Source organism: Diceros bicornis, chromosome 33, assembly GCF_020826845.1.
Source record: "Diceros bicornis minor isolate mBicDic1 chromosome 33, mDicBic1.mat.cur, whole genome shotgun sequence".
In the NCBI taxonomy this organism is placed as follows: domain Eukaryota; kingdom Metazoa; phylum Chordata; class Mammalia; order Perissodactyla; family Rhinocerotidae; genus Diceros; species Diceros bicornis.
In genome coordinates this window covers 36,283,980-36,307,349 of record NC_080772.1, presented here as the reverse complement: position 1 = coordinate 36,307,349, position 23,370 = coordinate 36,283,980, and the positions used below count along the sequence as shown (strand labels likewise).

The 23,370-nt window shown below is 36.4% G+C and overlaps 1 protein-coding gene across 5 annotated transcripts in view; it reads left to right on the top strand.

Annotated features, from left to right (window-relative positions):
• Positions 1 to 23,370, top strand: part of RMDN1 (regulator of microtubule dynamics 1) — a 36,079-nt gene that overhangs the window by 6,115 nt on the left and 6,594 nt on the right. For all 5 annotated transcript variants that reach the window (XM_058528979.1, XM_058528978.1, XM_058528977.1 and 2 more), the window contains exons 2-5: positions 1,043 to 1,160; positions 9,044 to 9,140; positions 11,046 to 11,205; positions 20,295 to 20,384. In XM_058528979.1, the coding sequence (XP_058384962.1) occupies positions 1,043 to 1,160; positions 9,044 to 9,140; positions 11,046 to 11,205; positions 20,295 to 20,384 (465 nt within the window). The remainder of the gene's footprint in view (positions 1 to 1,042; positions 1,161 to 9,043; positions 9,141 to 11,045; positions 11,206 to 20,294; positions 20,385 to 23,370) is intronic.

Genomic DNA, 23,370 nt, shown 5'->3' with positions numbered 1-23,370 from the left:
TAAATTAAGCAATCAGCAAATTGGAATGTGTTGGATTCTTTATTCTGACCCTAGATACTATGAGAAGTTAAAATGTGGATCAGATGTGGGTTGTGAGAGAAAGAGTGGAAGAATGACTCTGAGGTTTTTTGTTTTTTTAACCTGAACAACTAGAAGAATAGAGTTGCCATTTACCGTGAAAGGGAAAACTGAGAGGAATGCTTTGAGGAAAACAATAGCTGTTTTGGCTGATAAACTGGAGATGCCTGTTATACTTCATGTGGAGACAGATGTTGATTAGGCATCTGGATATATGATTCTGAAGTTTAGAGGAGACATCTGGGCTTCAGATTACATTTGCATGTTTTTGGCATGTTGATGGTATTTAAAGGCATGAAGCGAAATGAAATCACCAAAATGATACAGATGGAGAAAAGAAGAATATATATATATATGTATATATATATATACATATATATATATATATTTTTTTTTTTTTTGGTAAGGAAGATTGGCCCTGAGCTAACATCTGTGCCCATCTTCCTCTATTTTGTATGTGGGACGCCGCCACAGCATGGCTTAGTGATCGGTACGTAGGTCTGTGCCTGGGATCCGAACCTGCAAACCCCCGGGCTGCTGAAGCGGAGTGCGCGAACTTAACCACTTTGCCACCGTGCCGGCCCCCTGTTGTCTGTTCTTAGGATTGATATTTGTTATATGTTGGTGTCTCATATTTTATTTCATACAATTATAACAATATCCATATCTCCTCAAATAAGATGTAAATCTTCCTGTCTGGCACTTATCAGCATGACTGTGATTGTTAGATAAGCTACCACCTTTAGCTATTCTTAAGAAACTAGTCTTAACAGGATATGCTCTCCCTATAAGGTAATTATGTGAAATAGTTTTACTGAACAATTTGATGAAGTAAATTTTGAGCTTCCAAAATTCTTAGGATTGATTGCTTTGGGAGTGGGAGAAAATTGATATAATTTTTGCTGGGGGTAGCAGTTCCTTCAAATTTTCTGTTTGATAACTCTGACCATAATTGTTTTCGTAGGTGATAGGATACCGAAGAGCTTTCAAAAGAAGCCTTTTATTCTCAGCCTTGTCTTATTTGGGTTTTGAAACTTATCAACTCATTTCCCAGGCTGCTTTGGTTCATGCCACAGCCAAAGGTAAGCCTAAGCTAAATATCTGGAACACTTAGAGTTATTTAGGTTTGTTATATTTTGTTAATAATTTAGTTATTTTTGAATAGATAATGAAACTAACATTGTTATAGGCTAGAGTTTTTTCTCCTTTTCTCTACTTGTCCGTCTGATATATGTATATATACTTCTAGCAACTAGAGCTCCTTCAGAGAGAAATACTCTATTAATACTTTATAGTTTTATAGAGTCCTTGGGCTAAGAATGTGTTTTTACATTTTTAAAGTGTTGAGGGGTTGTGGCGGGATAAAAGGAGAATATACCACAGAGACCATATTTGGCCTCCAAAGCCTAAAATATTTACTTTCTGGATCTTTATAGAAAAAGTTTGCTGACCCTTGCTTTATAATGGTTTAATGATTCCATTGCTTCCTTAATGCCAGGGTGTTAACGCTCTTCTTGATATAATTAAGAAAGGCCCAGTTACTTTGAGATAGAAGTATTTTATTTACAAACAAAAGTAAGTTTGATATTAAAGATCAAATAACTGGTTAAAAAGTAGAAAAATTTCATCAGATTTCTTATTTAGCATACCATAGATAGTAAACATATATTAAGACTTGCCATATTTTAAAAATTAAATTTAGTTAAACCAATTGTGTATGTAGATGGAGCTGAGATTTCAGTATATTAGAGAAAAATTTTTAATAATTTGTGGGTTAAGCCATTTTGTTTTTCACGGTCCCCACTTTTTAGTCATCAAGAAGGTGATTGGGGAAAGAAGCAGAGATTTGATTTTTTTTTTTTTTTAATTTTATTTATTTATTTTCCCCCCAAAGCCCCAGTAGATAGTTGTATGTCATAGCTGCACATCCTTCTAGTTGCTGTATGTGGGACGCAGCCTCAGCATGGCCGGAGAAGCGGTGCGTCAGTGCGCACCCGGGATCCGAACCCGGGCCGCCAGCAGCGGAGCGTGCGCAGTTAACCGCTAAGCCACGGGGCCGGCCCCCGAGATTTGATTTTGAATAGATATTCTTATTACAGCTCTGGTAGGTGAAGAATTTGAGGATATTAACTAAAAATTACTAGTTATTTTACTAGTTATTTATTGATTTCATTTATCTGTGACTATTCTTATCTTTAAAAAAGCAGATAATTGAGAATTGCTATATTTTTGTTTTATATTTTCTTTTTTTTTCGGTGAGAAAGATTGGCGCTGGGCTAACATCTGTTGCCAATCTTCCTCTTTTTGCTTGAGGAGGATTGTCGCAGAGCTAACATCTGTGCCAGTCTTCCTCTATTTTGTATGTGGGACACTGTCACATCATGGCTTGATGAGAAGTGTGTAGGTCTGCTCCTGGGATCCAAACCCGTGACCCTTGGGCTGCCAAAGTGGAGCACATGAACTCAACTACTACGTCCCCGGGCTGGCCTGTTTTCTTTCTTTTTTAATGTATCATTTTCATGAAGGACAAAGTAGAGGACTTGGTTTTGTCACAGGCTCAATGACGTATTTTAGCGAATACTTAACAACAGCTCAGCTTTTTAAAGCTCAACTAGACTTTTCACCATAACTTCACTTCTCGCAGCAACTTTGTAAAGTAGTTAGGACAAGTTGTATTATCACATTATAATATTCATTTTTTTAAAAACTTATCCTTGAGAGATATGCCGTGTGGTTGCACTTGCAAGATTTTTCTGTGTGTGTGCGCCATTATAATATTCATTTTTGAAAAGAAGCTTGGCGTTAAACTTCTTCGAAGTCAAAGTGTGAGAGCAGAGATTACAACTCTTATGTGTTTCTTTTCACGTCTGTCACACTTAGTTTCAGTGTGCTTTAGCACCATTTCATTACAAAAATGAGTGCAAAGATTTAGTGCTGCCTTAAGCAATAAAATATGGCACATTGAAAAGCAAAGCCAAAATTACATTTAGCCTTAATGATCATAGTCGATTTTTTCAGAGGTGTCTTAATGACAAAAAATTATTGCATATTCAGGAAATTAAAAATAACATTTTAAGGTGCTAGGCCCCTGTGAGGCCCACATGAGCTGGGTGTGGCCTTGCACAGTTGCAATAGCGGGGGTTGACGGTTTCCTTACTTTGTGCCTCAGAGAACTTTGACGTGGCTTTCCTCCATTCTTTTCCTCCACCTCTTGAGTGCGTGGCCATGAACTGGGCTGCGGGAGGGCTATGGACCAGCCAGAGAGTAGGCACTATAGGAGTGCATTTCCTTTGTCTGGGGATGGCTCTGTGTCCCTGTTAGGCGGCATGCATCCTGCTCAGGGACGGCTGGCCCTTCACCCCCATTTCCAAGATGGCAGCTATCAAGTGTGAACTTACTGAGAATTTCACTTCAGAGGAGACCACTCATCACAGTAAGATCTCCGTTATAGGAACTGGATCAGTTGGTGTGGCCTGTGCTATCAGCATCGTATTAAAAGGCTGGGGTTATGAACTTGCCTTTGTGGATGTTGATGAAGGCAAACTGGAGGGTGAGGCAGGGGGTCTTCAGCATGGCAGCCCTTTCATGAAAATGCCAAATACTGTTTCCAGCAAAGATCCCCTTGTCATTGCAGACTCCAACCTAGTGATTATCACAGCAGGTACACGCCCAAGAATAGGAGAAACATGCCTTGATGTAGTCAAGCGAAATGTGTCCATCTTTAAATTAATGATTTTGAATATTACTCAGTATAGTCCCCACTGCAAACTCATAGTTGTTTGCAAGCCAGTGGCTATCTTAACTTATGTAGCTTGAAAGTTGAGTGCATTTCCCAAAAATTATTATTGGAAATGGCTGTAATCTGGACACTGCCTGTTTACATTTCTTTATTGGACTGTCATGAATGGATCCTTGGAGAGCACAGAGATTCAAGTGTACCTGTGTGGAGTGGAGTTAACATTGCTGGTGTCCCTCTAAAGGATCTGAACTCCGATATAGGAATGGATAAAAATCCTTAGCAGTGGGAAAATGTCCACAAAGAAGTGATTACCTGTGGCTATGAGATGGTTAAAATGAAAGGTTATACTAATTGGGCCGTTGGCCTATCTGTAGCTGGTTTAATGGAAAGCATTTCAAAGAATCTTAGGAGAGTGTGTCTGGTTTCCACCATAAGTAAGTGCCTCTATGGAATAAATGAAGAAGTATTCCTTACAGTTCCTTGTATCCTGAGAGAGAATGGTATTGCAGACCTTATAAAGATAAAGCTGACCCCTGAAGAGGAGGTCCATTTGAAAAAGAGTGCAAAAAAAACCTTGGGAAATTCAGAAGGAGCTCAAGCTTTAAAGTTGTTTAAAGCTACCATTATGAACTTATTGAAGAAGAGAGAATAGTTATAGGATTGTATATCCAACTTGTGAATAAACTTGAATTCATAAAAGTTAAAAAAAGGAAATGGGATAGAGTGACTCCCCTGTTTATTTAGCCATCCGGTTTTTTTATTTAGCATCAGATACTGGATAATACTTATTTTTTACAATTCCTAAGTGAGTGCATCAAAGATGTTTTTGGTATCTCTGATGTACCGGTACTTACCTTGTATATATATTTGTAGTTGCCATTTGGTGCAAAACAATGTTTGGTGTATGCGTTTATTGTGTTAGAGAAATTCTGATTCTTTTCATCCAGTACATGCTAATTCTTTTGTTCTAGGTGGCTTACACCTATGTTCATTTATATGCTATTAAAAAAAATTATAACTTCCTCGACAATGTAAAAATAAAAGTATGTACATACAAAAATAACTAAATGTTTGTTCCAATCCTAACACTAAATAAAACTTTGATTTGACCTTGAAAAAAAAATTTTAGTATTCCAAGGTGTAACTTGTTCTGAAAACTAAAGTCATTGTTTTTGTTATAGATTTTAATGAAAACTGCCTTATATTTTGGAATCCTTTCTGTATTTTCAAGCATGTTTTGAGTATTTAAAAAGTTAATGCAGCGGCTGGCCCAGTGGTGTAGTGGTTAAGTTCACGAGCTCTTCTTCGGCAGCCCAGGGTTTGCAGGGTCAGATCCTGGGCGCGGACTGACACGCCGCTTGTTAAGCCATACTGTGGCGGCATCCCATATAAAGGAGAGGAAGATGGGCACGGATGTTAGCCCAGGGCCAATCTTCCTCAGCAAAAAGAGGAGGATTGGCAACAGATGTTAGCTCAGGGCTGATCTTCCTCACAAAGCAAAAAAAAAGTTAATGCAAAGAGCAGAGTATGGATATTAATTTTGTCTACCTTGATTTTCTTTAGCTTTGTGGTTTTTTTTTTTTGGCACCCGGGATCCGCACCTATGAACCCTGGCCGCCAAAGCGGAGCGCGCGCACTTAACCTCTTGCGCCACCGGGCTGGCCCTTGGCTTTGTTTTCTTAAAACAAATAAAACCTCATTTTATAATTAGTTGATTGGTATGTTCATATAATTTGTTAGCCTAGGCCATAGCCCTTGAAAAAACATGAATTATTGATAAAATATAGAAACCAGATTTTTTTTTAACTTGGATAATGATCTATGTTTCTATAAAAATATAACTTCATTGGCCCTTGCAAGTTTTACTTTGTCGTATATCTCTCTTCCAGTTGCTCTGCTGTGGTTCTTATTTTTCATATTTTTTGGGAATTGGTCTTCAAATAATTCCACTCATCAAAAACTTCTGCCTAATTCTCTTTAGATCTGCTTCATGCTCATTAAAGCCACTTAAAATTTTTTTCCTCCTCCATTTACCAGGATTAAATCACATTCTGAAGTGAGACTTCTTTAGAAATTGATTTAAGGGCATATATACTTTTGACATTCCAGTTGGCTGGGACTGTGGGACTCATTTTTTAAATGGTAATGCCTATGTTTACCACAAGATAGCACACAGACCCAATTGTCAGCAGTAATTGAAGCACTCCAGTAGAAAGTTTTTCATTATTTCCTTAAAATAGACAAAATTTAAAGGCCCTCAAGATATGCTAGTGTGTTCACAGTACTCTTGTGTGTGTGCAAGTTCCCTTGTAAAACGCTTAAAAGATAACGACAAGGGGCTCACCTTAAATAAAGGTTCTTCATACAGTCACTTCACTTGTCTCTTATCATATACTTTTATTGGTTCCTCTCTACTGACGAAGCTGCAGAACTGAGGTCACTGCTCCTTCACGTGTGTTCCTTTGTACTCTGCTTCAGGGCGTTTTTAGAGGCGCTGCTTCCAGTACTGCTGAGACACCATATTGTTGGTGTAGAAAATTTGCCTTAAATTTGGATGATGTTGCTCCTACTTAGAGTCTTCTAGTATCTACAAAAATCTTAAGAGTGTCTAGAAAACCTAGATACTCATTTTCTACTTTGTAAGTTCTATATGGAGAAACTTCAGAAATAGAGCTATTTTGCTTGCTTAGAGTAGTAGAGTATTTCATTTTTGTCCAGATACCTCTCATATGGCTAAGAATACACTTAGCAAGAAAAACTAGAAAACCAAAGTTTATATATATGCAGAATGGCACATCATTGCCTTTTTAAAAAAAAAATTCTAAGAATTGTTATGATCGTGAGCATATTCATTTTAGGCTAAATTTAAGATTTCTTTAGGTGCATTAATATCTCAGTTTTCTTCCTCTACATTCTTACCTTGGGATATTTATTCATTACTTAAGTTGAAAAGTAATTTACTTTGAAAGTTTAGTCCATTTTATAGAATATGGTCTCTTTATGTCAGTAACAGCTTATTTTTAAATATTTTCAGGAAAAGTGCACAGCATTAAACAAGTAAAAAAACACAACTGATATGCAGATATGTGAGTGGTCTACATGCTCCTACCCTAGTTCCTATGTGAGTCTAGTGTCAGAGTAAGTGCATTTTTTCCTTATAAATTGCACATTGTATGATTTTAGAAATTTCTGTTTAGAGTCAAGAAAAAAATATATATATTTAAAGCCTGAATACTATAGCTTATGATATTATACTGTATACTGAAGGAATTAGAGATAAGTGACTTAAGAAGTTATAAAAGAATAATACACAAAAAAGATTTAAATTATTTACTAAATTTGTACATTTTTCTTTTAATTACATGGGTGATGAGATGTAGAATTGCTAGATTGGATGGTAATCTCTTTAGCAGTCTTCTCAAGGAGTGGGAGAAAAATCAATGAATAGAATTAAATGTCACTTTCCTACTTACACAGACCATGTATGCAATCAAATATGCCAAATCAATATATTTAATATTGTGAAAGTTTTTTGTCGCTGCTGTAACAGATTACCACAAACTTAATGACTTAAAACAACACAAATTTATTATCTTACAGTTCTGTAGTTCAGAAGTCTAAAATGGGTCCCACTGGGTTAAAATCAAGGAGTTGGCAGGGCTGTGTTCCTTTCTGGAGGCTCTAGGGGAGAATCGGTTTCCTTGTGTTTTTCAGCTTGTAGAGGCTTTCCACATTCCTTGGCTGAAGGCCTCTTTTCTCCATGTTCAAAGCCGGCAGTCACTTCACTCTGACCACATTGCCATGGTTACACCGTCTGGGACTTTCCTCTGGCTCCCTCTTCCACTTTTAAGGACTTTTGTGATTATATTGGGCCCACCTGGCTAATCCAAGATAACCTCCTGTTTTCAAGTTACTGATTAGTAACTTAATTCTATCCACAAACTTACTTCCCCTTTGCCATGTAGCCTATACATTTTCACAGGTTCCGGGGATTAAGATGTGGACATGTTTGGGGCCGTTATTCTGCCTACCACTATCAGCTAAGAATGCTGAGACTACTACTCATTCTTTTTAAGAATCTTTGGGTTGTTATTACCCAAATTTGGAGAATCAGCCACTGATAAAAATATAGAATAGAATGGAGGCAAACTTAAGAGAATTAACCAGCTTTGTGAATATTATTAAACTATAGCACCTAACCAGAATGAATAAAGAGGAAAAAAAATCTTTAATTTTATGGTTTCTTTGCTATTGTCATTTAATTTTTCTTGAACTGTTATAATTACATTATGATGTTAACTTAATAAAAAATACTTCACTTTACAACATTGTATCATAAATTCATGAGGTTTTTTTTTGCTGGTCTAGATTTTAATTTTTCAAAAACTTAAAAAATTTTAACCTCAAATATGCTATGATTAATTAAAACATACTAAGGTAAATAATGAGGAAATTTAACTGAACACATTGGAATGTTGGCTTGTACATAGGACTAAGAAATGACAGCACCTTTATAGAAGACAAAATTAAATGTGTGTGTTCCTTAGTAATGATTGGAATATCCTGAAATTCAGACTTAGTGGTTTTTTCAGTAACTAGTCAACTTTTTTAGGGCATTACACTGTCTATAAGGTTTATGTGTTTTGTAGTAATGTCTAAACTACATTGTTTAGAGTTGTTTGGAGCATAGTGCAATGAGGTAAGTTTCAGATTCTGTCTGCAGTTAACTTCATCTAAGTTTTTGATGACAGATTTGACTCTTTTTCTATAACAGTGTCTGTGTAAATTAGGTCTTGAAGAGAGTCTAGTAAAACAATATGGTTCAGTCCCTGCAAATTAATAATTTTCAGTGCTGTAAGTGGATGTTATATCATCATTTTCTACAGTGGATGATACTTAGCAGCAGCAACAACAAAGACTTTGTATGGAGGGTAAGGGTACCATAAATTCCTCATAAGAAATTACTTTTTTCATTTTTTAAAATATGTCATATGTAGTCAGTACCAGAATAAGTTTTCTAATTTTTTATTTTCATGATTTCAATAAATCACTTACTATGATAACTTCATACTTATTTCTACTACACTTACATCTAGATTCTTCAGAATTTCTAATCTTTTCTTAGGGGTGATTTCTGTATCTAATTTCTTTTGCTTATATATAAAAGTGCTTATGTTTCATCTGGCTTGGGAAGACCTACTTCATTGTATCTTTTTTCTTTTATAGTCTTTAGAGTTGAAGAGATCCTTGAACAAGCAGACTACCTATATGAAAGTGGAGAAACAGAAAAACTTTATCAGCTGTTAACCCAATACAAGGAAAGGTGGGCAATGTATGATAGCCTGGATTTGCAATTTCCTCTGTTATTTAACGATTAAAATAATTCTTGGTGCTTGAAATTCTTATAGGTTTTTAAGATTATTACTTCAAAATAATATTTCTTAGAGTTTAATTTATATTAAACTATTTCTTATATTAAGCTATTTCTTTATTAAATGACTCAAAAGTGCTACATATATCTCATTGATTTAGAAAAGGTGGTTCTACTTACTCATTCTAGTAGAATGTTGAAACATTTTTTCCATTTTGTTATTTTGCTTTGGATCATGCAAAGTAATCCTTGAATATATGTTTATCTCATCTATGTATATTATATATTTCTCATTCCTTTTCATTTACATTGTTTTCTTATTGGCATAAGATTTAAATGAATTAGGATGATTGTATGCCACCATTGAATGATATCTGTGTATCACGTTAGAAGCACAGTCTTTTAGAGAAGTTAAAATATCTCCTTTTTGTATTTTTAGTATTAGGTTATGTGTTTAGTTCAGAGTATCAACGCATGCTCATTTTTTTGGGAGGATGGAGGTGGAGGGAGATTCAGCCCTATAAAATAAGTCAAAGAAGGCTAACTGACATTTCCAGATCACTAATCTACCTCAGCTCCTAAACTAAAAATATCGAGTCATTTTCAGCTACCTGTCTTACATTCCCAAAACCAGTTTTCTCTCCAAGACCCATCAGTTTACTTCCTAAGTATCTATAGGATCCATCTTTCCTTTTCTATTCTTCCTTCAAAAACTTGAGGTGGCTGGGGCTGGCCTGGTGGCGCAAGTGGTTAAGTGCACATGCTCCGCTGCGGCGGCCCGGGGTTCACCGGTTCGGATCCCGGGCGCGCACCGATGCACTACTTGTCAGGCCATGCTGTGGTGGCGTCCCATATAAAGTGGAGGAAGATGGGCATAGATGTTAGCCCAGGGCCAATCTTCTTCAGCAAAAAAAGAGGAGGATTGGCAGATGTTAGCTCAGGGCTGATCTCCTCACAAAAAAAAAAAAAACTTGAGGTGGCTGGTTTTGCATTTTATAGTCATTTCAGTAATTACTTGAAAAGTAAGCCATAAGGTGGTTACTCCATATTCACTGAATTATACTATTGCTACCTTTAGTTTCAAAATTTTATGTGAATACCATTTTTTGTCAAGAAATACATAATATAGTAGGCTTAGAGGCAAACATTTAATAAAAAGAAATTTAAGATTAGTTTTTAAATATTTCTAGCTCTTCATTGTGGTTAGTATTTTATTAACCATTTCTTATTTACGTAATTCTTTTTGACTGTCAGTTCTTCAGGGAGTCCAGTCTCCTTACTTGTAATGTTCCATGCCTGATGGCATGGATGACACATTTAAACATGGGATTTATTTTAAGATTACATTATATTCAATCATTCATTCATTAACAAATACTTATCGTATATCTGTTGTGTTCCAGGTACTGTGTTTGGGGCTAGGGATACAGCAATTCTGTTTTTTAGAGCATGACCGTCTGTAAGGCTTATGTATTTTATGGTACTGTCTGAACCAGTAAGTGAGCTGTCAGAAGCACAGTGCCAGTGAAGTCAGGCCTCAACTTTTATGTTGAGTTTTGTAGGCTAAATGTTTAGAGAATTCCGAGATACTTTCTAAGGAAGTTCGTATTTTACATATTGTAGACAAGTTAATATTTATGTATAATATTGGATATTTTATAGGAAATTTTGGCAAATAATGTTTTTATGTGAAAGAAAATAATAAATTTAACATTGTGAATAATAATGGCTTTTAATATCATGTTGCTTGCTATGTCCTCACTGATGTGAAAGACCGTATGTATTCATTAGTCATGTGACCGTTAACAATTTTTTAATGCAAGCTAAAATGGTTGTTTTATATTTATTTCAAATTAGTGAAGATGCAGAGTTACTGTGGCGTTTGGCACGGGCATCACGGGATACAGCTCAGCTTAGCAGCACCTCAGAAGAGGAGAAAAAGCTCTTGGTGTATGAAGCTCTAGAGTATGCAAAAAGAGCGCTAGAAAAAAATGAATCAAGTTTTGCAGCTCATAAGGTGAGGTGCTTAAAGTAATGGAACTGTTAACCATGTACTGAGAGGTACATTGGTCTGTACTTATCTATCCTCCCTAATTTACATAGGAAAGAAAATTGCTCTATTTTAAAGAAGTAGGGAAGAGATTTATTTTGATAACATTTTTTCAAAAAGAAGTAGTTTTGGGAGCTGGCCCCATGGCCTAGTGGTTAAGTTCAGTGCCCTCGGCTTCAGCAGCCTGGGTTTGGTTCCCAGGCGCGGACGTGCACCACTCATCGGTGGCCATGCTGTGCGGCAGCTCACATACAAAGTAGAGGAAGATGAGCTCAGATGTTAGCTCAGGGCCAATCTTCCTCAACAACAAAAAAAAGGAAGTAGTTGTTTCCTTGCATTCTTGAACATTTACTCTAACTTCATTAGTGTGCGTGGTAAATTACTTTCATGAATGCTTATTTTTAAACAAAAGTGGTAGTTTCCAGAATTACCTGTATCTTTATTCCTAGTTGTACAAGCACTTGACAGATGTTTTCTCATTTTCCTCACGTGGTTCTGTTTTATGTGGAGGTAGGAATATAGCAGCTGGACACCTGAGGCCTACTGTAACTTTTCACCTGGAACTCCGCTAGTTTCTGGATTTCCTAATGGGTTTAGAATAGTGTTTTCAGCGGACACTGTGGGGAGACTAGGGGACATCATTGGTATTTCAGATTAGGACATCACTGTATCATGTTAGACTGTCCTCAGTAAAGCCTCACGTCACCATGACAACCAGATTCCACCTCCAAACATTTCTAAATGCTGCCTTTAGGGATTGGTCCCCCAACCCCCAACTACTGCTGGTTTATAGTAAGGATAAAACAGATACAAATCCTTAAGTTTGTTAAAACTTGTTTTATGGCCCAGAATATGGTCTGTCTTTGGAAATGTTCATTGTGCACGTGAAAAGAATGTTTATTCAGCTGTTGTTGGGCATATCTTTTATTTTATTTTTTTATTTTTTGTGAGGAATATCGGCCCTGAGCTAACATCTGCCAATCCTCCTCTTTTTGCTGAGGAAGACTGGCTCTGGGCTAACATCGGTGCCCATCTTCCTCCACTTTACGTGGGACGCCGCCACAGCATGGCCTGCCAAGCAGTGCGTTGGTGCGCACCGGGGATCCGAACCAGCAAACCCTAGGCTCCACAGCGTAGCGTGGTCACTTAACTGCTTGCGCCGCTGGGCTGGCCCCCTGGGTGTAGCTTTTAAATGTCATTCAGGTCAAGTTGGTTGATAGTGTTGTTTGAGTCTTCTGTATCCTTAGTGATTTTCTGTCTACTTGTTCTATAAATTATTGAGACAGGGATGTTGAAAACTCCAAGTATAATTGTAGATTTGTCTGTTGTTCTTTGCAATTTTATTAGTTTCTACAGCATGTATTTTAAAGTATTGTTATTAGGAATATAAACATTAGGATTGTTACATTGTCGTGATGCATTGACCTCTTTATCATTGCAAAATGATCCTCTTTAGCTCTAGAAATATTCTTGGTTTTATAATCTACTTTGATTTTAATGTAGCCATTCTTGTTTTCTTTTGCTTAATGTTAGCATGTTATATCCTTTTCTGCTCTTTTACTTTTAACTTATTTGTGTCTTTATATTTAATGTGTACTTCTTATAAGCAGGTGATAAGTCTTGCTTATTTTTATTTTTACTTTATTTTATATACTTCACATTAACATAAAATTCACCACTGTAATGTGTACATTTCAGTGGTTTTTAGCTTATTCACTATGTTGTGCAACCTTCACCACTGTCTAATTCCAGAACACTTCCATTTCCCCCAAAACAAACCCCATAGCTATTACCAGTTAGTTCCATTTCTCCCCTGGCAAGCATTAATCTGCTTTTTGTTTCTATGAATTTGCCTATTCTGGACATTTCATATAAATGGATCATACGATATATGGCCTTTGCGTGTCGCCTTATTTCACTTAGCATAATGTTTTCAAGGTTCATCCATGTTGAGTTTGTGACAGTTCTTCATTCCTTTTTATGGCTGAATAATATTCCTTTGTATGGATATACCACTTTTGTTTATCCATTCATTGGCCGATGGACATTTGAGTTGTTTATACTTTGTGGCTATTAGGAATAATGCTGCTATAAACAATTGTATACAAATTTTTGTGTGAACACCTGCTTTCAATTCTCTCTTTTTTTTATTGAGGTAAATTCACATAACATAAAGTTAACCATTTTAAAATGTATAATCCAGTGGCATTTAATACATTTACAGTGTTGTGCAACTATTACCTCTATTGAGTTTCAAAACATTTTCATCAAAAGGAAACCCAGTACCCATTAAGCAGTCACTCCATTCCCTCTTATTCCCAGCCCCTGACAACCATTAATCTGCTTTCTGTCTCTATGGCTTTACCTACTCTGGATATTTCATCGAAATGGCAGTCTCTTCAATAAATGGTGTTGAGAAAACTGGACAGTCACATGCAAAAGAATGCAACTAGATGACTGTCTTACACAAAGTTAACTCAAAATAGATTAAAGACTTGAATGTAAGACCTGAAACCATAGAATTCCTCGAAGAGAGTAATGGTGTTAAGCCCCTTGACATCATGATGTATTTGTGGATCTGACCCCACAGACAAGGGAAACAGAAGCAAAAATAAACAAATGAGACTACATCAAATGAAAAAACTTCTGCACAGCGAAGGAAACCATCATCAAAACAAAAAGGCAACCTACTGAGTGGGAGAGGATATTTGCAAACCATATATCCAATAAGTGGTTAATGTCCAAAATATATAAAGAACTTGTACATCTCAACAACGACAGAAATAACCTGATTGAAAAATGGGCAGAGAATCTGAATAAACATTTTTCCGAAGAAGACATACAGAGGGCCAACAGGCACATGAAAAGGTGCTCACCATTGCTAATCATCAGGGAAACGCAAATCGAAACCGCAATGAGATATCACCTCACACCTGTCAGAATGGCTATTATCGAAAAGACAAGAAATAACAAATGTTGGCGAGGATGTGGAGAAAAGGGAACCTTTGTGCACTGCTGGTGGGAGTGTAAATTGGTGCAGCCACTATGGAAAACAGTATGGAGATTCCTCAAAAAATTAAGAACTACTATATGACCCAGCTATTCTACTTCTGTGTATTTATCTGAAGAATACAGAAACACTAATTCTAAACGATATATGCACCCCTATGGTCATTGCAGCATTATTTACAATAGCCAAGAAATGGAAACAGTGTAAGTGTCTATTGATGGATGAATGGATAAAGAAGATGTGGCATATATATAAACGCACCATTGCTAATCATCAGGGAAACGCAAATCGAAACCACAATGAGATATCACCTCACACCTGTCAGAATGGCTATTATCGAAAAGACATATATATATATATATATACACAGACACACACAATGGAATAGTACTCAGCTATAACAAAGAATGAAATTTGCCATTTGCAACAACATGGATGGACCTTGAGGGTATTGTGCTAAGTAAAATAAGTCAGATGGAGAAAGACCAATCCCGTATGATTTCACTCGTATGTGGAATCTAACAAAACCAAAGCAAACTAACAGAATAAAACGAAACAAACACATAGATAAAAAGAACAGATTAGTGGTTACCAGAGGGGAAGGGAGTTGGGGGGCGGGCAAAATGGGTGAAGGGGGCGAGTTGTATGATGATAGATGGTAACTAGACTTGTGGTGGTGAGCACTTTGTAGTGTATACAGAGGTCGAATTATAATGCTGTACATCTGAAACCTATTAAAAAAAAAAGGAAGCTCTTGGCCATTTTGTTTTCAGATATTCATTCTACTCCTTTATTTCCCTCCTTTCCTCTCCTTCTGAGACTCCCATTATGTGTATTTTGGGAGACATGTTGGTGTCTCACAGGTTGGTCTCTGAGGCTGTGTTGATTTTTTTTCTTTTTTCTTTTCTGTTCTTCAGATTGGGTAATCTCAATTGAGCTATTATCTTCAAGTTAGCTGATTCTTTCTTCTGCCTGTTCAGATCTGCTGTTGAATCCTCAATTCAGTGTGGTGAATTTTTAATTTCAGTATTGTACTTTCCAACTCCAAAATATCTATCTGGTTCCATTTTATCATTTCTATCTCTTTATTGATATTCTCTATTGGTGAGACATTGGTCTTAGACTATTTTTTAGTTCTTTATACATAATTTTTCTGTTGAACATACATAAGGAATGTAGGATGTCTAGGAAGTCCAACATCTGGGCTTCTTCAGGCATATTTTCTATTGATTGTTTTCCTCTGTGTATAGGTCCTACTATCTTATTTCTTTGCATGCCTTATACTTTCTTGTTGAAAACTGGATATGTTGACAATTATAATATGGTAAATCTAGAAATGAGATTCTCTCCCCTTCCAGAATTCGTTGTTGTTGCTGCTTTTTATATTTATTGTTTCTTTAGTGACTTTTCTTAACTAATTCTGTAAAGTCTGTATTCTTTGTTTTGTGTAGCCACTGAAGTCTCTGTTCTGTTAGCTTAATGGCCAGCTAATGATGGGACAGAAATTTTCTAAAATGCCTGGAACCAAAGTGTTTTCCAGTCCTTGCCATGGGGCTGTGTGTGTGTTGGGACACACCTTGAACACTTAACCAGGCAGTTCAGAACTCTGCCCCAGCTCTCCCTTCCTGCCTGTGTATAGCCTTGAGGTCAGCAGGAGGTGCGCTTAGGGCCTTCTCACATCCTTCCCGAGCGTGCACATCATCCTGTGCTTGTGTGTGGCTTGCTGTATTCTCAAGGATATGTTGGGAGTTTTTCATTTTTTCGTCTTTTTTTTTTTTGCTTTGGTGTTACTGCATAATAAACAAAATGCTTTGCCATCTAATTCAATAACAAAATAATCCACACTCCACTGTGCCTTCAAAGCATGACATTTGAAGTCCATTTTATCTTCTTTTGATATATGCATTGGTTATAAAAAAATAAAGTGTCATGGTATGCCAATATGCATGGTAGTTGAAATGCTGTCAAGTTATAAATCTATCACTGTGATTCACAGTGCACTGAGCAGCAGTGGGAATCAATTAGAAGATCACATATGATCTCTTTTCACAACTCACCTCTGCCATTGTTGAGCAAAAGCAGCCATAGACAATGCATAAATGGTGAGCCATCATTTTTCCATAAAGCTTTATTTGTGGACACTGAAATTTAAATTCAATATAATTTTCATATGTCATGAAACATTATTCTTCTTTTGATTTTTCTTTGTTGGAGCTTTTCAAAGCCCTTAGGGACGTCTGTATCCCTAGCCTTTCCTCTCAAGCTTTTTATTAGTCTGTTTATTAGCCTGAGGCAGCAGCAGCCTAAGATATTAGCCTCTAAGTGTTTTCAACAAATGCCCCCCAAGGAAGCAGCTTTGGCACTAGGCTTTTTCCAAGTTAGGTGAAATATAGACAAGGCTTTCGAGCCAGTCTTCCAGGGAACCGCCAGACAGATCCGAACAAATGAGCTCTGTTCTGCTCCTTCTCCGCCAGGAATGCGGGCTATTTTCATGGCTACCACTGAGTTGGGGAGTGTGAGATGGGCCTGGAGTAAGATAAAACAGTACAGAGTTCACTGTTCTCACCAAGAGTAAGCTGTAGCATTGAGTAAGCATTTTCAGGTTGCTGCAAGTCTTATTTTAATTTTGGTGTTCCAAAAAAAGTTAATTCTGACAGTTTTTGCTCATTTTTTCGTGGCTTTTATGGAGGAACGGAATTTGGATTTCTTTCTTCTGCCTTTTTCGCTTACGTCACTCTCATTCTTGCTTAATTTTAATCCAGTTTGGCAATCTGCCTTTCAGTTGGGGTGTTTCGACCATTTACATTTGATATGATTAATGATATTTTTGAGTTTAAATTTCCTATCTTTCTATTTGTTTCATCTGTTCTCATTTTGTTCTTTCTCTACCTTCTGTCTTGAGCACTTTTGGATTCCATTTTATTGACTTAATGGCTAGAATTCTGTATTGTGTTATTTTAGTGGTTCCTTTAAGGTTTGTAGTATACGTCTTTAACTTAGAGTCCACATAAAGTGATACAACGCTTCATGTGTTCATAACTGCTAGTGTGCTGTTATTGTGATACATCTTCGACATATGTTAGAAATCCCAGAATACGTTATTATTTTGCTTTAAACAGTCTGTTATCTTTTAAAGAGACATAAATAGTAAGAAAGAAGAGTCTTCATCTTTGCCCATATGGTTACCGTTTTGGTGTACATCATTCCTGTGTGTAGAAGGAGCTTTCCGTCTGTATTATTTTCTTTCTGCATGGAGGACTTGCTCATTTCTCAACATGCATACCTTTAACATTTCTTATATTGCAAGTCTCTGGATGATGAATTCTTTTAGCTTTGATGTAACTAAAAGTCCTCTTTCACTTTTGCTTTTGAAAAACATTTTCCCTGGGTGGAGAATACTTTCAGGACATTGCTCTGCTATCTCCTAGCTTGCATTATTTCCAGTAAGAAATCTATAATTCTTGTAGGTGATGGGAATTTTTTTGGTCTGGCCAGTTTTTTCTTTATCACTGGTTGTAAAGTATTTGATTGTGATGTGCCATGGGATAGTTTTCTTCCTGTTTCTTGGGCTCGTATTTCAGGTACTTCTTGGATTTGTGAGTTTGTAGTTGCATCAACTTTAGAAAGTGTTCAGCGTTCTTTTTGTAAGCCGCTTTTGGCTCTTCTCCCTCACTCTTCTTCTGGGACTCCAATTACACGTGTAGTTGCCCACTAGAATTGTCCAGAAGTTCCCTGATGGTCTGTGTGTTTACTCTTTTGCCTCTCAAACTCTTGTTTCATTTTGGTTAGTTTCATTTCTGTGTCTTCAAGTTCAGTAATCTTTTCTTCTGCAATGGTTTCTGTCTTTAAAATCTTGCATTTCTCTCCTTAACATATTTGCCTTTCATCTTGCTTTTTGAATATATGAAATACAGTTAAAAGAGTGGTTTTGTTGTCTTTGTCTGTGAATTCTATCATTTGTGCCATTTATGGATCATTTTTGATTGAGTTTTTCTCTCCCTCATTGTGAGTCATTGCATGATTAGTGATTTTTGATTAATGATTGATGCTAGACATTGTGAATTTTACTTTAATGGGTGCTGGATATATATGTATTACTAAAATATTCTCTGGTAATCATGTTACAATACTTATAAGTCAAATTATGCTGTACAGTTTAAATTTATACAGTGCTTTGTGTCAGTTATATCTCAATAAAACAGGAAAAAATATTCTTGAGCTTTGTTCTGGGACATGGTTGAGTTACTCAGAAACAATTTGATCCTTTTGGATTTTGCTTGAAGGTTTTTAAGCAGGACTAGAGTACCATTTTCTCTAGAGTTTATTTTTCCTACAACTGGTATTGCCAGTGCTTTGTAAGCTCCAGATTTCTAGTCCTTTTAGGTGGTTCTTTGCCTAGCCTTGAGTGTTCTCATCACAGGCAAGTGGAGATCTTTACTCAGCTAATGCTCAAGAATGACCGTCTGCAGTTCTCCCGAGTTCTAGCTGTGCTCAGCTCTCTCTCTGCCTTATTCTGCTCTGCTAACTCGAGACGCCTGTGCCTCCCCTGACTCCCAGTTCCATCTTCTCAGAGTAGAGAGACTGCCAGGTGGCCGACTTTGCCTCCCTGGGCTTCAGCCTGGAGATCTCTCTAGGCCATGAGCTGGGATACTCACAGGGCTCACCACAGGTATCAATCACTGTTGCCTGATATGTAAGATCTTGCGAGGCTTTATTTTTTATATTTTGTTTGGTTTTTTAGTGTTTCAGGCAAGAAGGTAAGTCTAGTATAGTACCTATTACCCTTTCTTGGCTAGAATATCTATTTAAAATAAAGGTTTTTAACAAATAATGTAAACTCATTACAGACATTAGGCATTTTGGAAATTGAAAAAGAAGTACAAATATGGAAATAAAAATCACCGAGGATCACACCGCCTACTATCAGCTCTTGCTCATATGAGCATTAATTAACAGTCCTGTACAGTAACTAAATGCCAGTATAATCAGGGTAGAATGTTCAGGATTCATCCATAAGCTTGTGTTTGCTTTGCATATAGATGATAGTTAATTGTGTAAGAGAAAGTGATTTTGTCCAGAGCCCTGATATGTGGGAGAAGAGCACAGTACCTAGTCTGAAACCCTGTGTAGCCCGTCTGGTTATCTGGAGGTGGGTAGCTGAGTAACTGTCAGTGGAGATTAAAGAACATAGTCTGTAGAGATGTGTGTGTGTTTTAAATTATATCTTTTTATTATCAATAAACATATCAAGATACAAAAGATTTTTGGTGGAGAATAGATTTAAACAGAAGTTTAAGTGTTAGTTAAAATGTTTCTGGTTATAATTATTAAAATCCCACAGAAATAAGCTCAAACACAAAAAGAAGGGGTGTTTATTATAAGAAATGGTGGTTATTTCACAGAACCCAAGGGCAGGGTTAACTTCAGGAGCAGTTGGTTCCATTGCTCTGAGGCTTCATTGTTTCTCCTCTTTGCTGTTATCTACAAGTCTTTTTGACTGCAGACTTTTTTTTCTCATCCTAAGTCTTATGACTTTCCAGGGTTTATGAAGCTTGGATATTTTGGATTCAGTTCTTTGGGAAGAAATAAACTGAATTCAGTTTGGGTCTGTTATCCAACTATGGCTATGAGACAAAGTTGCAGTTGACAAATGTGGCTGATCTTACTGTCATAGTGCAGGTGTCAGGGAAGAGGCAGCTGCCAGAAAAGAGGATGTGAAAATAAAATGATAGTCATTCAGCTGCACATTTTTCTGAGTTTATACTCAGATCTAAACTTGAATCATTACTCCCCACTGTGTTGATAACTTTCTTAGAGATTCACTACTCTCTGGCTTGTATTAAAGTTCTCTATAAACATGTCCCGACCTCGAGGGAGCTTTTCTTTGTATATTCCAGCATATTTAATACAGTTTTTATGCTTAGTAACTTTTTGTTGAATGGGAAAGACTATTGAGGAATAAACAGTTATTCAGTTTTACCTTGTATTGAATGAAATATTATTAAGAGTATTATTGTTCTGACACCTTTTCTTCTTGTATTTTTAGTGGTATGCAATCTGCATAAGTGATGTTGGAGATTATGAAGGCATCAGGGCTAAAATTGCAAATGCCTACACTATCAAGGAGCATTTTGAGGTACTGATGAATTTAAAAAGTCATTAATTTTCTGAACAGATTTCTGTTTCACTTATCTATGCTATATATAGCAAACCACCTAAAACTTAGTGGCCCACGGCAGTGACCATTTCTCACAGTTCTGTGGGTTAACTTTGCACACTAGTGCTTCTGTTCTGCCAGGTGTGGCTGAGGTCATTTAGACAGCTGCATTCACCTGGACGCTCAGCTGGGAGGGCAGTGTACCAGGTGCCCTCTCGTCTGTGTTGGTTTCTCTCCACTTTTCTTCTCATTGCTTAGTAGTCTAGCCCTCGCTTCTTCATAGCATGGTGGCTGACTTCTAAGAGTGAGCGTTGCAAGGGGAAAGGTTGCAGCGTGCAAGCTTGTGTGAAGCCTCTGCTTGCATCACACTTGGTAGTGTCCTGTCTGTCGACGTGAATAAGTCACGTGGTGGCCAAGACCTGAGTCTGGGAGGGACTGGTCAAGGTTCTGAATACTGGGAGGTGTGGTCTAATCTAACCCTCTAACACAATTGACTTATCACTCCCAGTAGTCGTAGTACTATTTATGGTTGTGCTCTCTGTGTGTGGGTTATGTGTGTGCATGTTTTAATATCTCCCCTGAAGTTAATTTATTTATGGTAAGCTCTCCCTTAGGCGCTGGAACTTGTCCAGGCATTTGTGTATTTCATGACGTGCATGACACTGCTCTTGTCCTCAGGAAAAACAAAACACTGCCACTAAAAACCCAGGGTATTGCTTTCTCTTTTGATATTGTAAACCAGCTCAAAAATACAGAGAATGAGAAAGAGATGAAAACATACATAGGGATAATGTTAAATAAGCTGTCTAATAGCTTTTCTGAATTTTATGGCTATAGTCTCAGTTCCTAGTGTATATAATGACTAGTGGGAAAGAACATCGGACTGGGAGTCAGAGGACCTCGCTTCTTATTCAGGCATCAATAGTGTGTATATGTGTGTGTACACATACACTTACGTACTATCTATATATGTATTTCAGTTTATTAACATACAACATTTTCCACACTTCAAGACCTTTGAAATCAGATTGCATTATATAATCAGTGGTATCTTATAATTGGCAGTTTTTTTTTTCTTAGTGTACAGAAAATAATGATGTGTCGTAACTTGTTTGGTTTCTTAGATTCAGTGAAATATAGTAATTTGCTCAGTGGTATTAGATAAATCACCTAAATTACTCTGTGCCTTGGGATTGTAGAAATACATGATGAATAACTTCCAATGTGAATAATGAAAAAGTGCAGAAAATATATTAATGTATACTTTAAACTTTAAAGAAACAGTGAAGGCTATGGATTATTTTTAAAAAAGCAATGTTTTGTATAAGTTTTCAAATGTGTGTGTGTTAAGTGTATTTAAAAAATGACAGTGTTTAGTATTTAAGTACTAAAAAGATCATTTATAGTACTTCTGTTTCAAATTCCATTATTACATCTAGTAAAAAGCTTTTATAAGGAATATGGAATTATCATCTTTGGATTGTTTTTGAAGACACTTTAAACTAATGGCAAGGAGAATTCTAAAAGAAAGGATTTACTTGAGAGTAACCCCCCTCAACCCATCCCATAAGAAAATTAAACTCTAATGCCCCAAGGCATCCATTGTAGGTGATGAATTAACTTCTCTCCCTTGCATTTAGAATGGTACTAGCTCTGTACCATTCTTGGTAGAATGGAGAAAATAGTTACTCATAGGATTTTTTTTGTAGAGCTTAATTTTCTAGTGGAACTCCAGTTGGGAAAGACTGCCTAGAGTATAAGTTGTATATACTTTAAATCATATCTGTATTTACAGAAAAGTAAAAATTAGGTCAGTGCTGATTCTTACCCATATTATTGAAGCAAGATTTCCACCAAGTCAGCTTGGTTAGCCTTATTCTAGCTGTTACCTCTACAACTACTAACATTAATCCATGTTAGTAATAAATTAAGTACCTGGTACTTAGGAAAAGTAAAAATAATAATGATGCTGGTGACAGAAGATAGTACTATGGTAAGCCCCTCCTGTTACTTGCTTGTTTAATTTTCACCAGAACTCTCTGGGGTAGGTATATGACTTTCTCGATTCTATAAAAGAGCAAACTCAGGCACGGCAAGAATATAGAACTCGCCAAGGTCACAAAATTAGAGGTTACTGAGTTTTGGTTTGAATCCTGGTAGTCTGGCTTCAGAGCCCACACTGATAACCAATATAAATATTTGACAATATGTGTCTCACACATTACCAATTGACAGTGAAAATGTGGTTTTACAGAAAAGCATAAGCTAGAAAGTCTCAATTTTTTAAAAAGGGTCTTTTATTTTTAATAGGATTGACATTAATCTGTGAGGTTTCCTTAGTGATTTTCAACAAAATAATGGATAAAAGGAGGAGTAATTTCTTTAAAGTTACTCTGTGATTTATGCTTTACCTTAATTCACTAGGACTTGCACATGGTGACTAGAAATCAGGGACACTTTATCAACACATTTTATACTGTATATAATTATTCTATTAATAAAATCTTTGAATAAATAGTATTTATTATTCCTTTATGTATAGATGGGGAAGTTGAACAAAATCTGCATACGGGAAGAGACTTTCTAAAATTATTATGTACTTTGTTCTTCTTTTAGGAAAGAATACTTTTTATTCAGTATTCATATAGGACTTGCCAAAAGAACTTCCTACTTATTTTTCCTTTAATCTAGAAGAAAGAAACATTGAGAGCTATAGATTGTTGCTGCTTTCAAAATTAGATTCATTTACAAATTTCATGTTTTTTCTCATGTTGATAAACCCTGCTGTCAGTTTTGGAACCTTATAAAATAGTAACCTTGGTACAAGTCATTAATAGTGTATTGAAACAAATTTAACCAATTAAAGAATTAGGAAGAAGAAAGTTGATGTTGATTATCATAGAAAAAATGAAATGGGGGTGTCGTAAATTTTTTTTTTCTAATCATAGCTTCTTCAGCAAACATA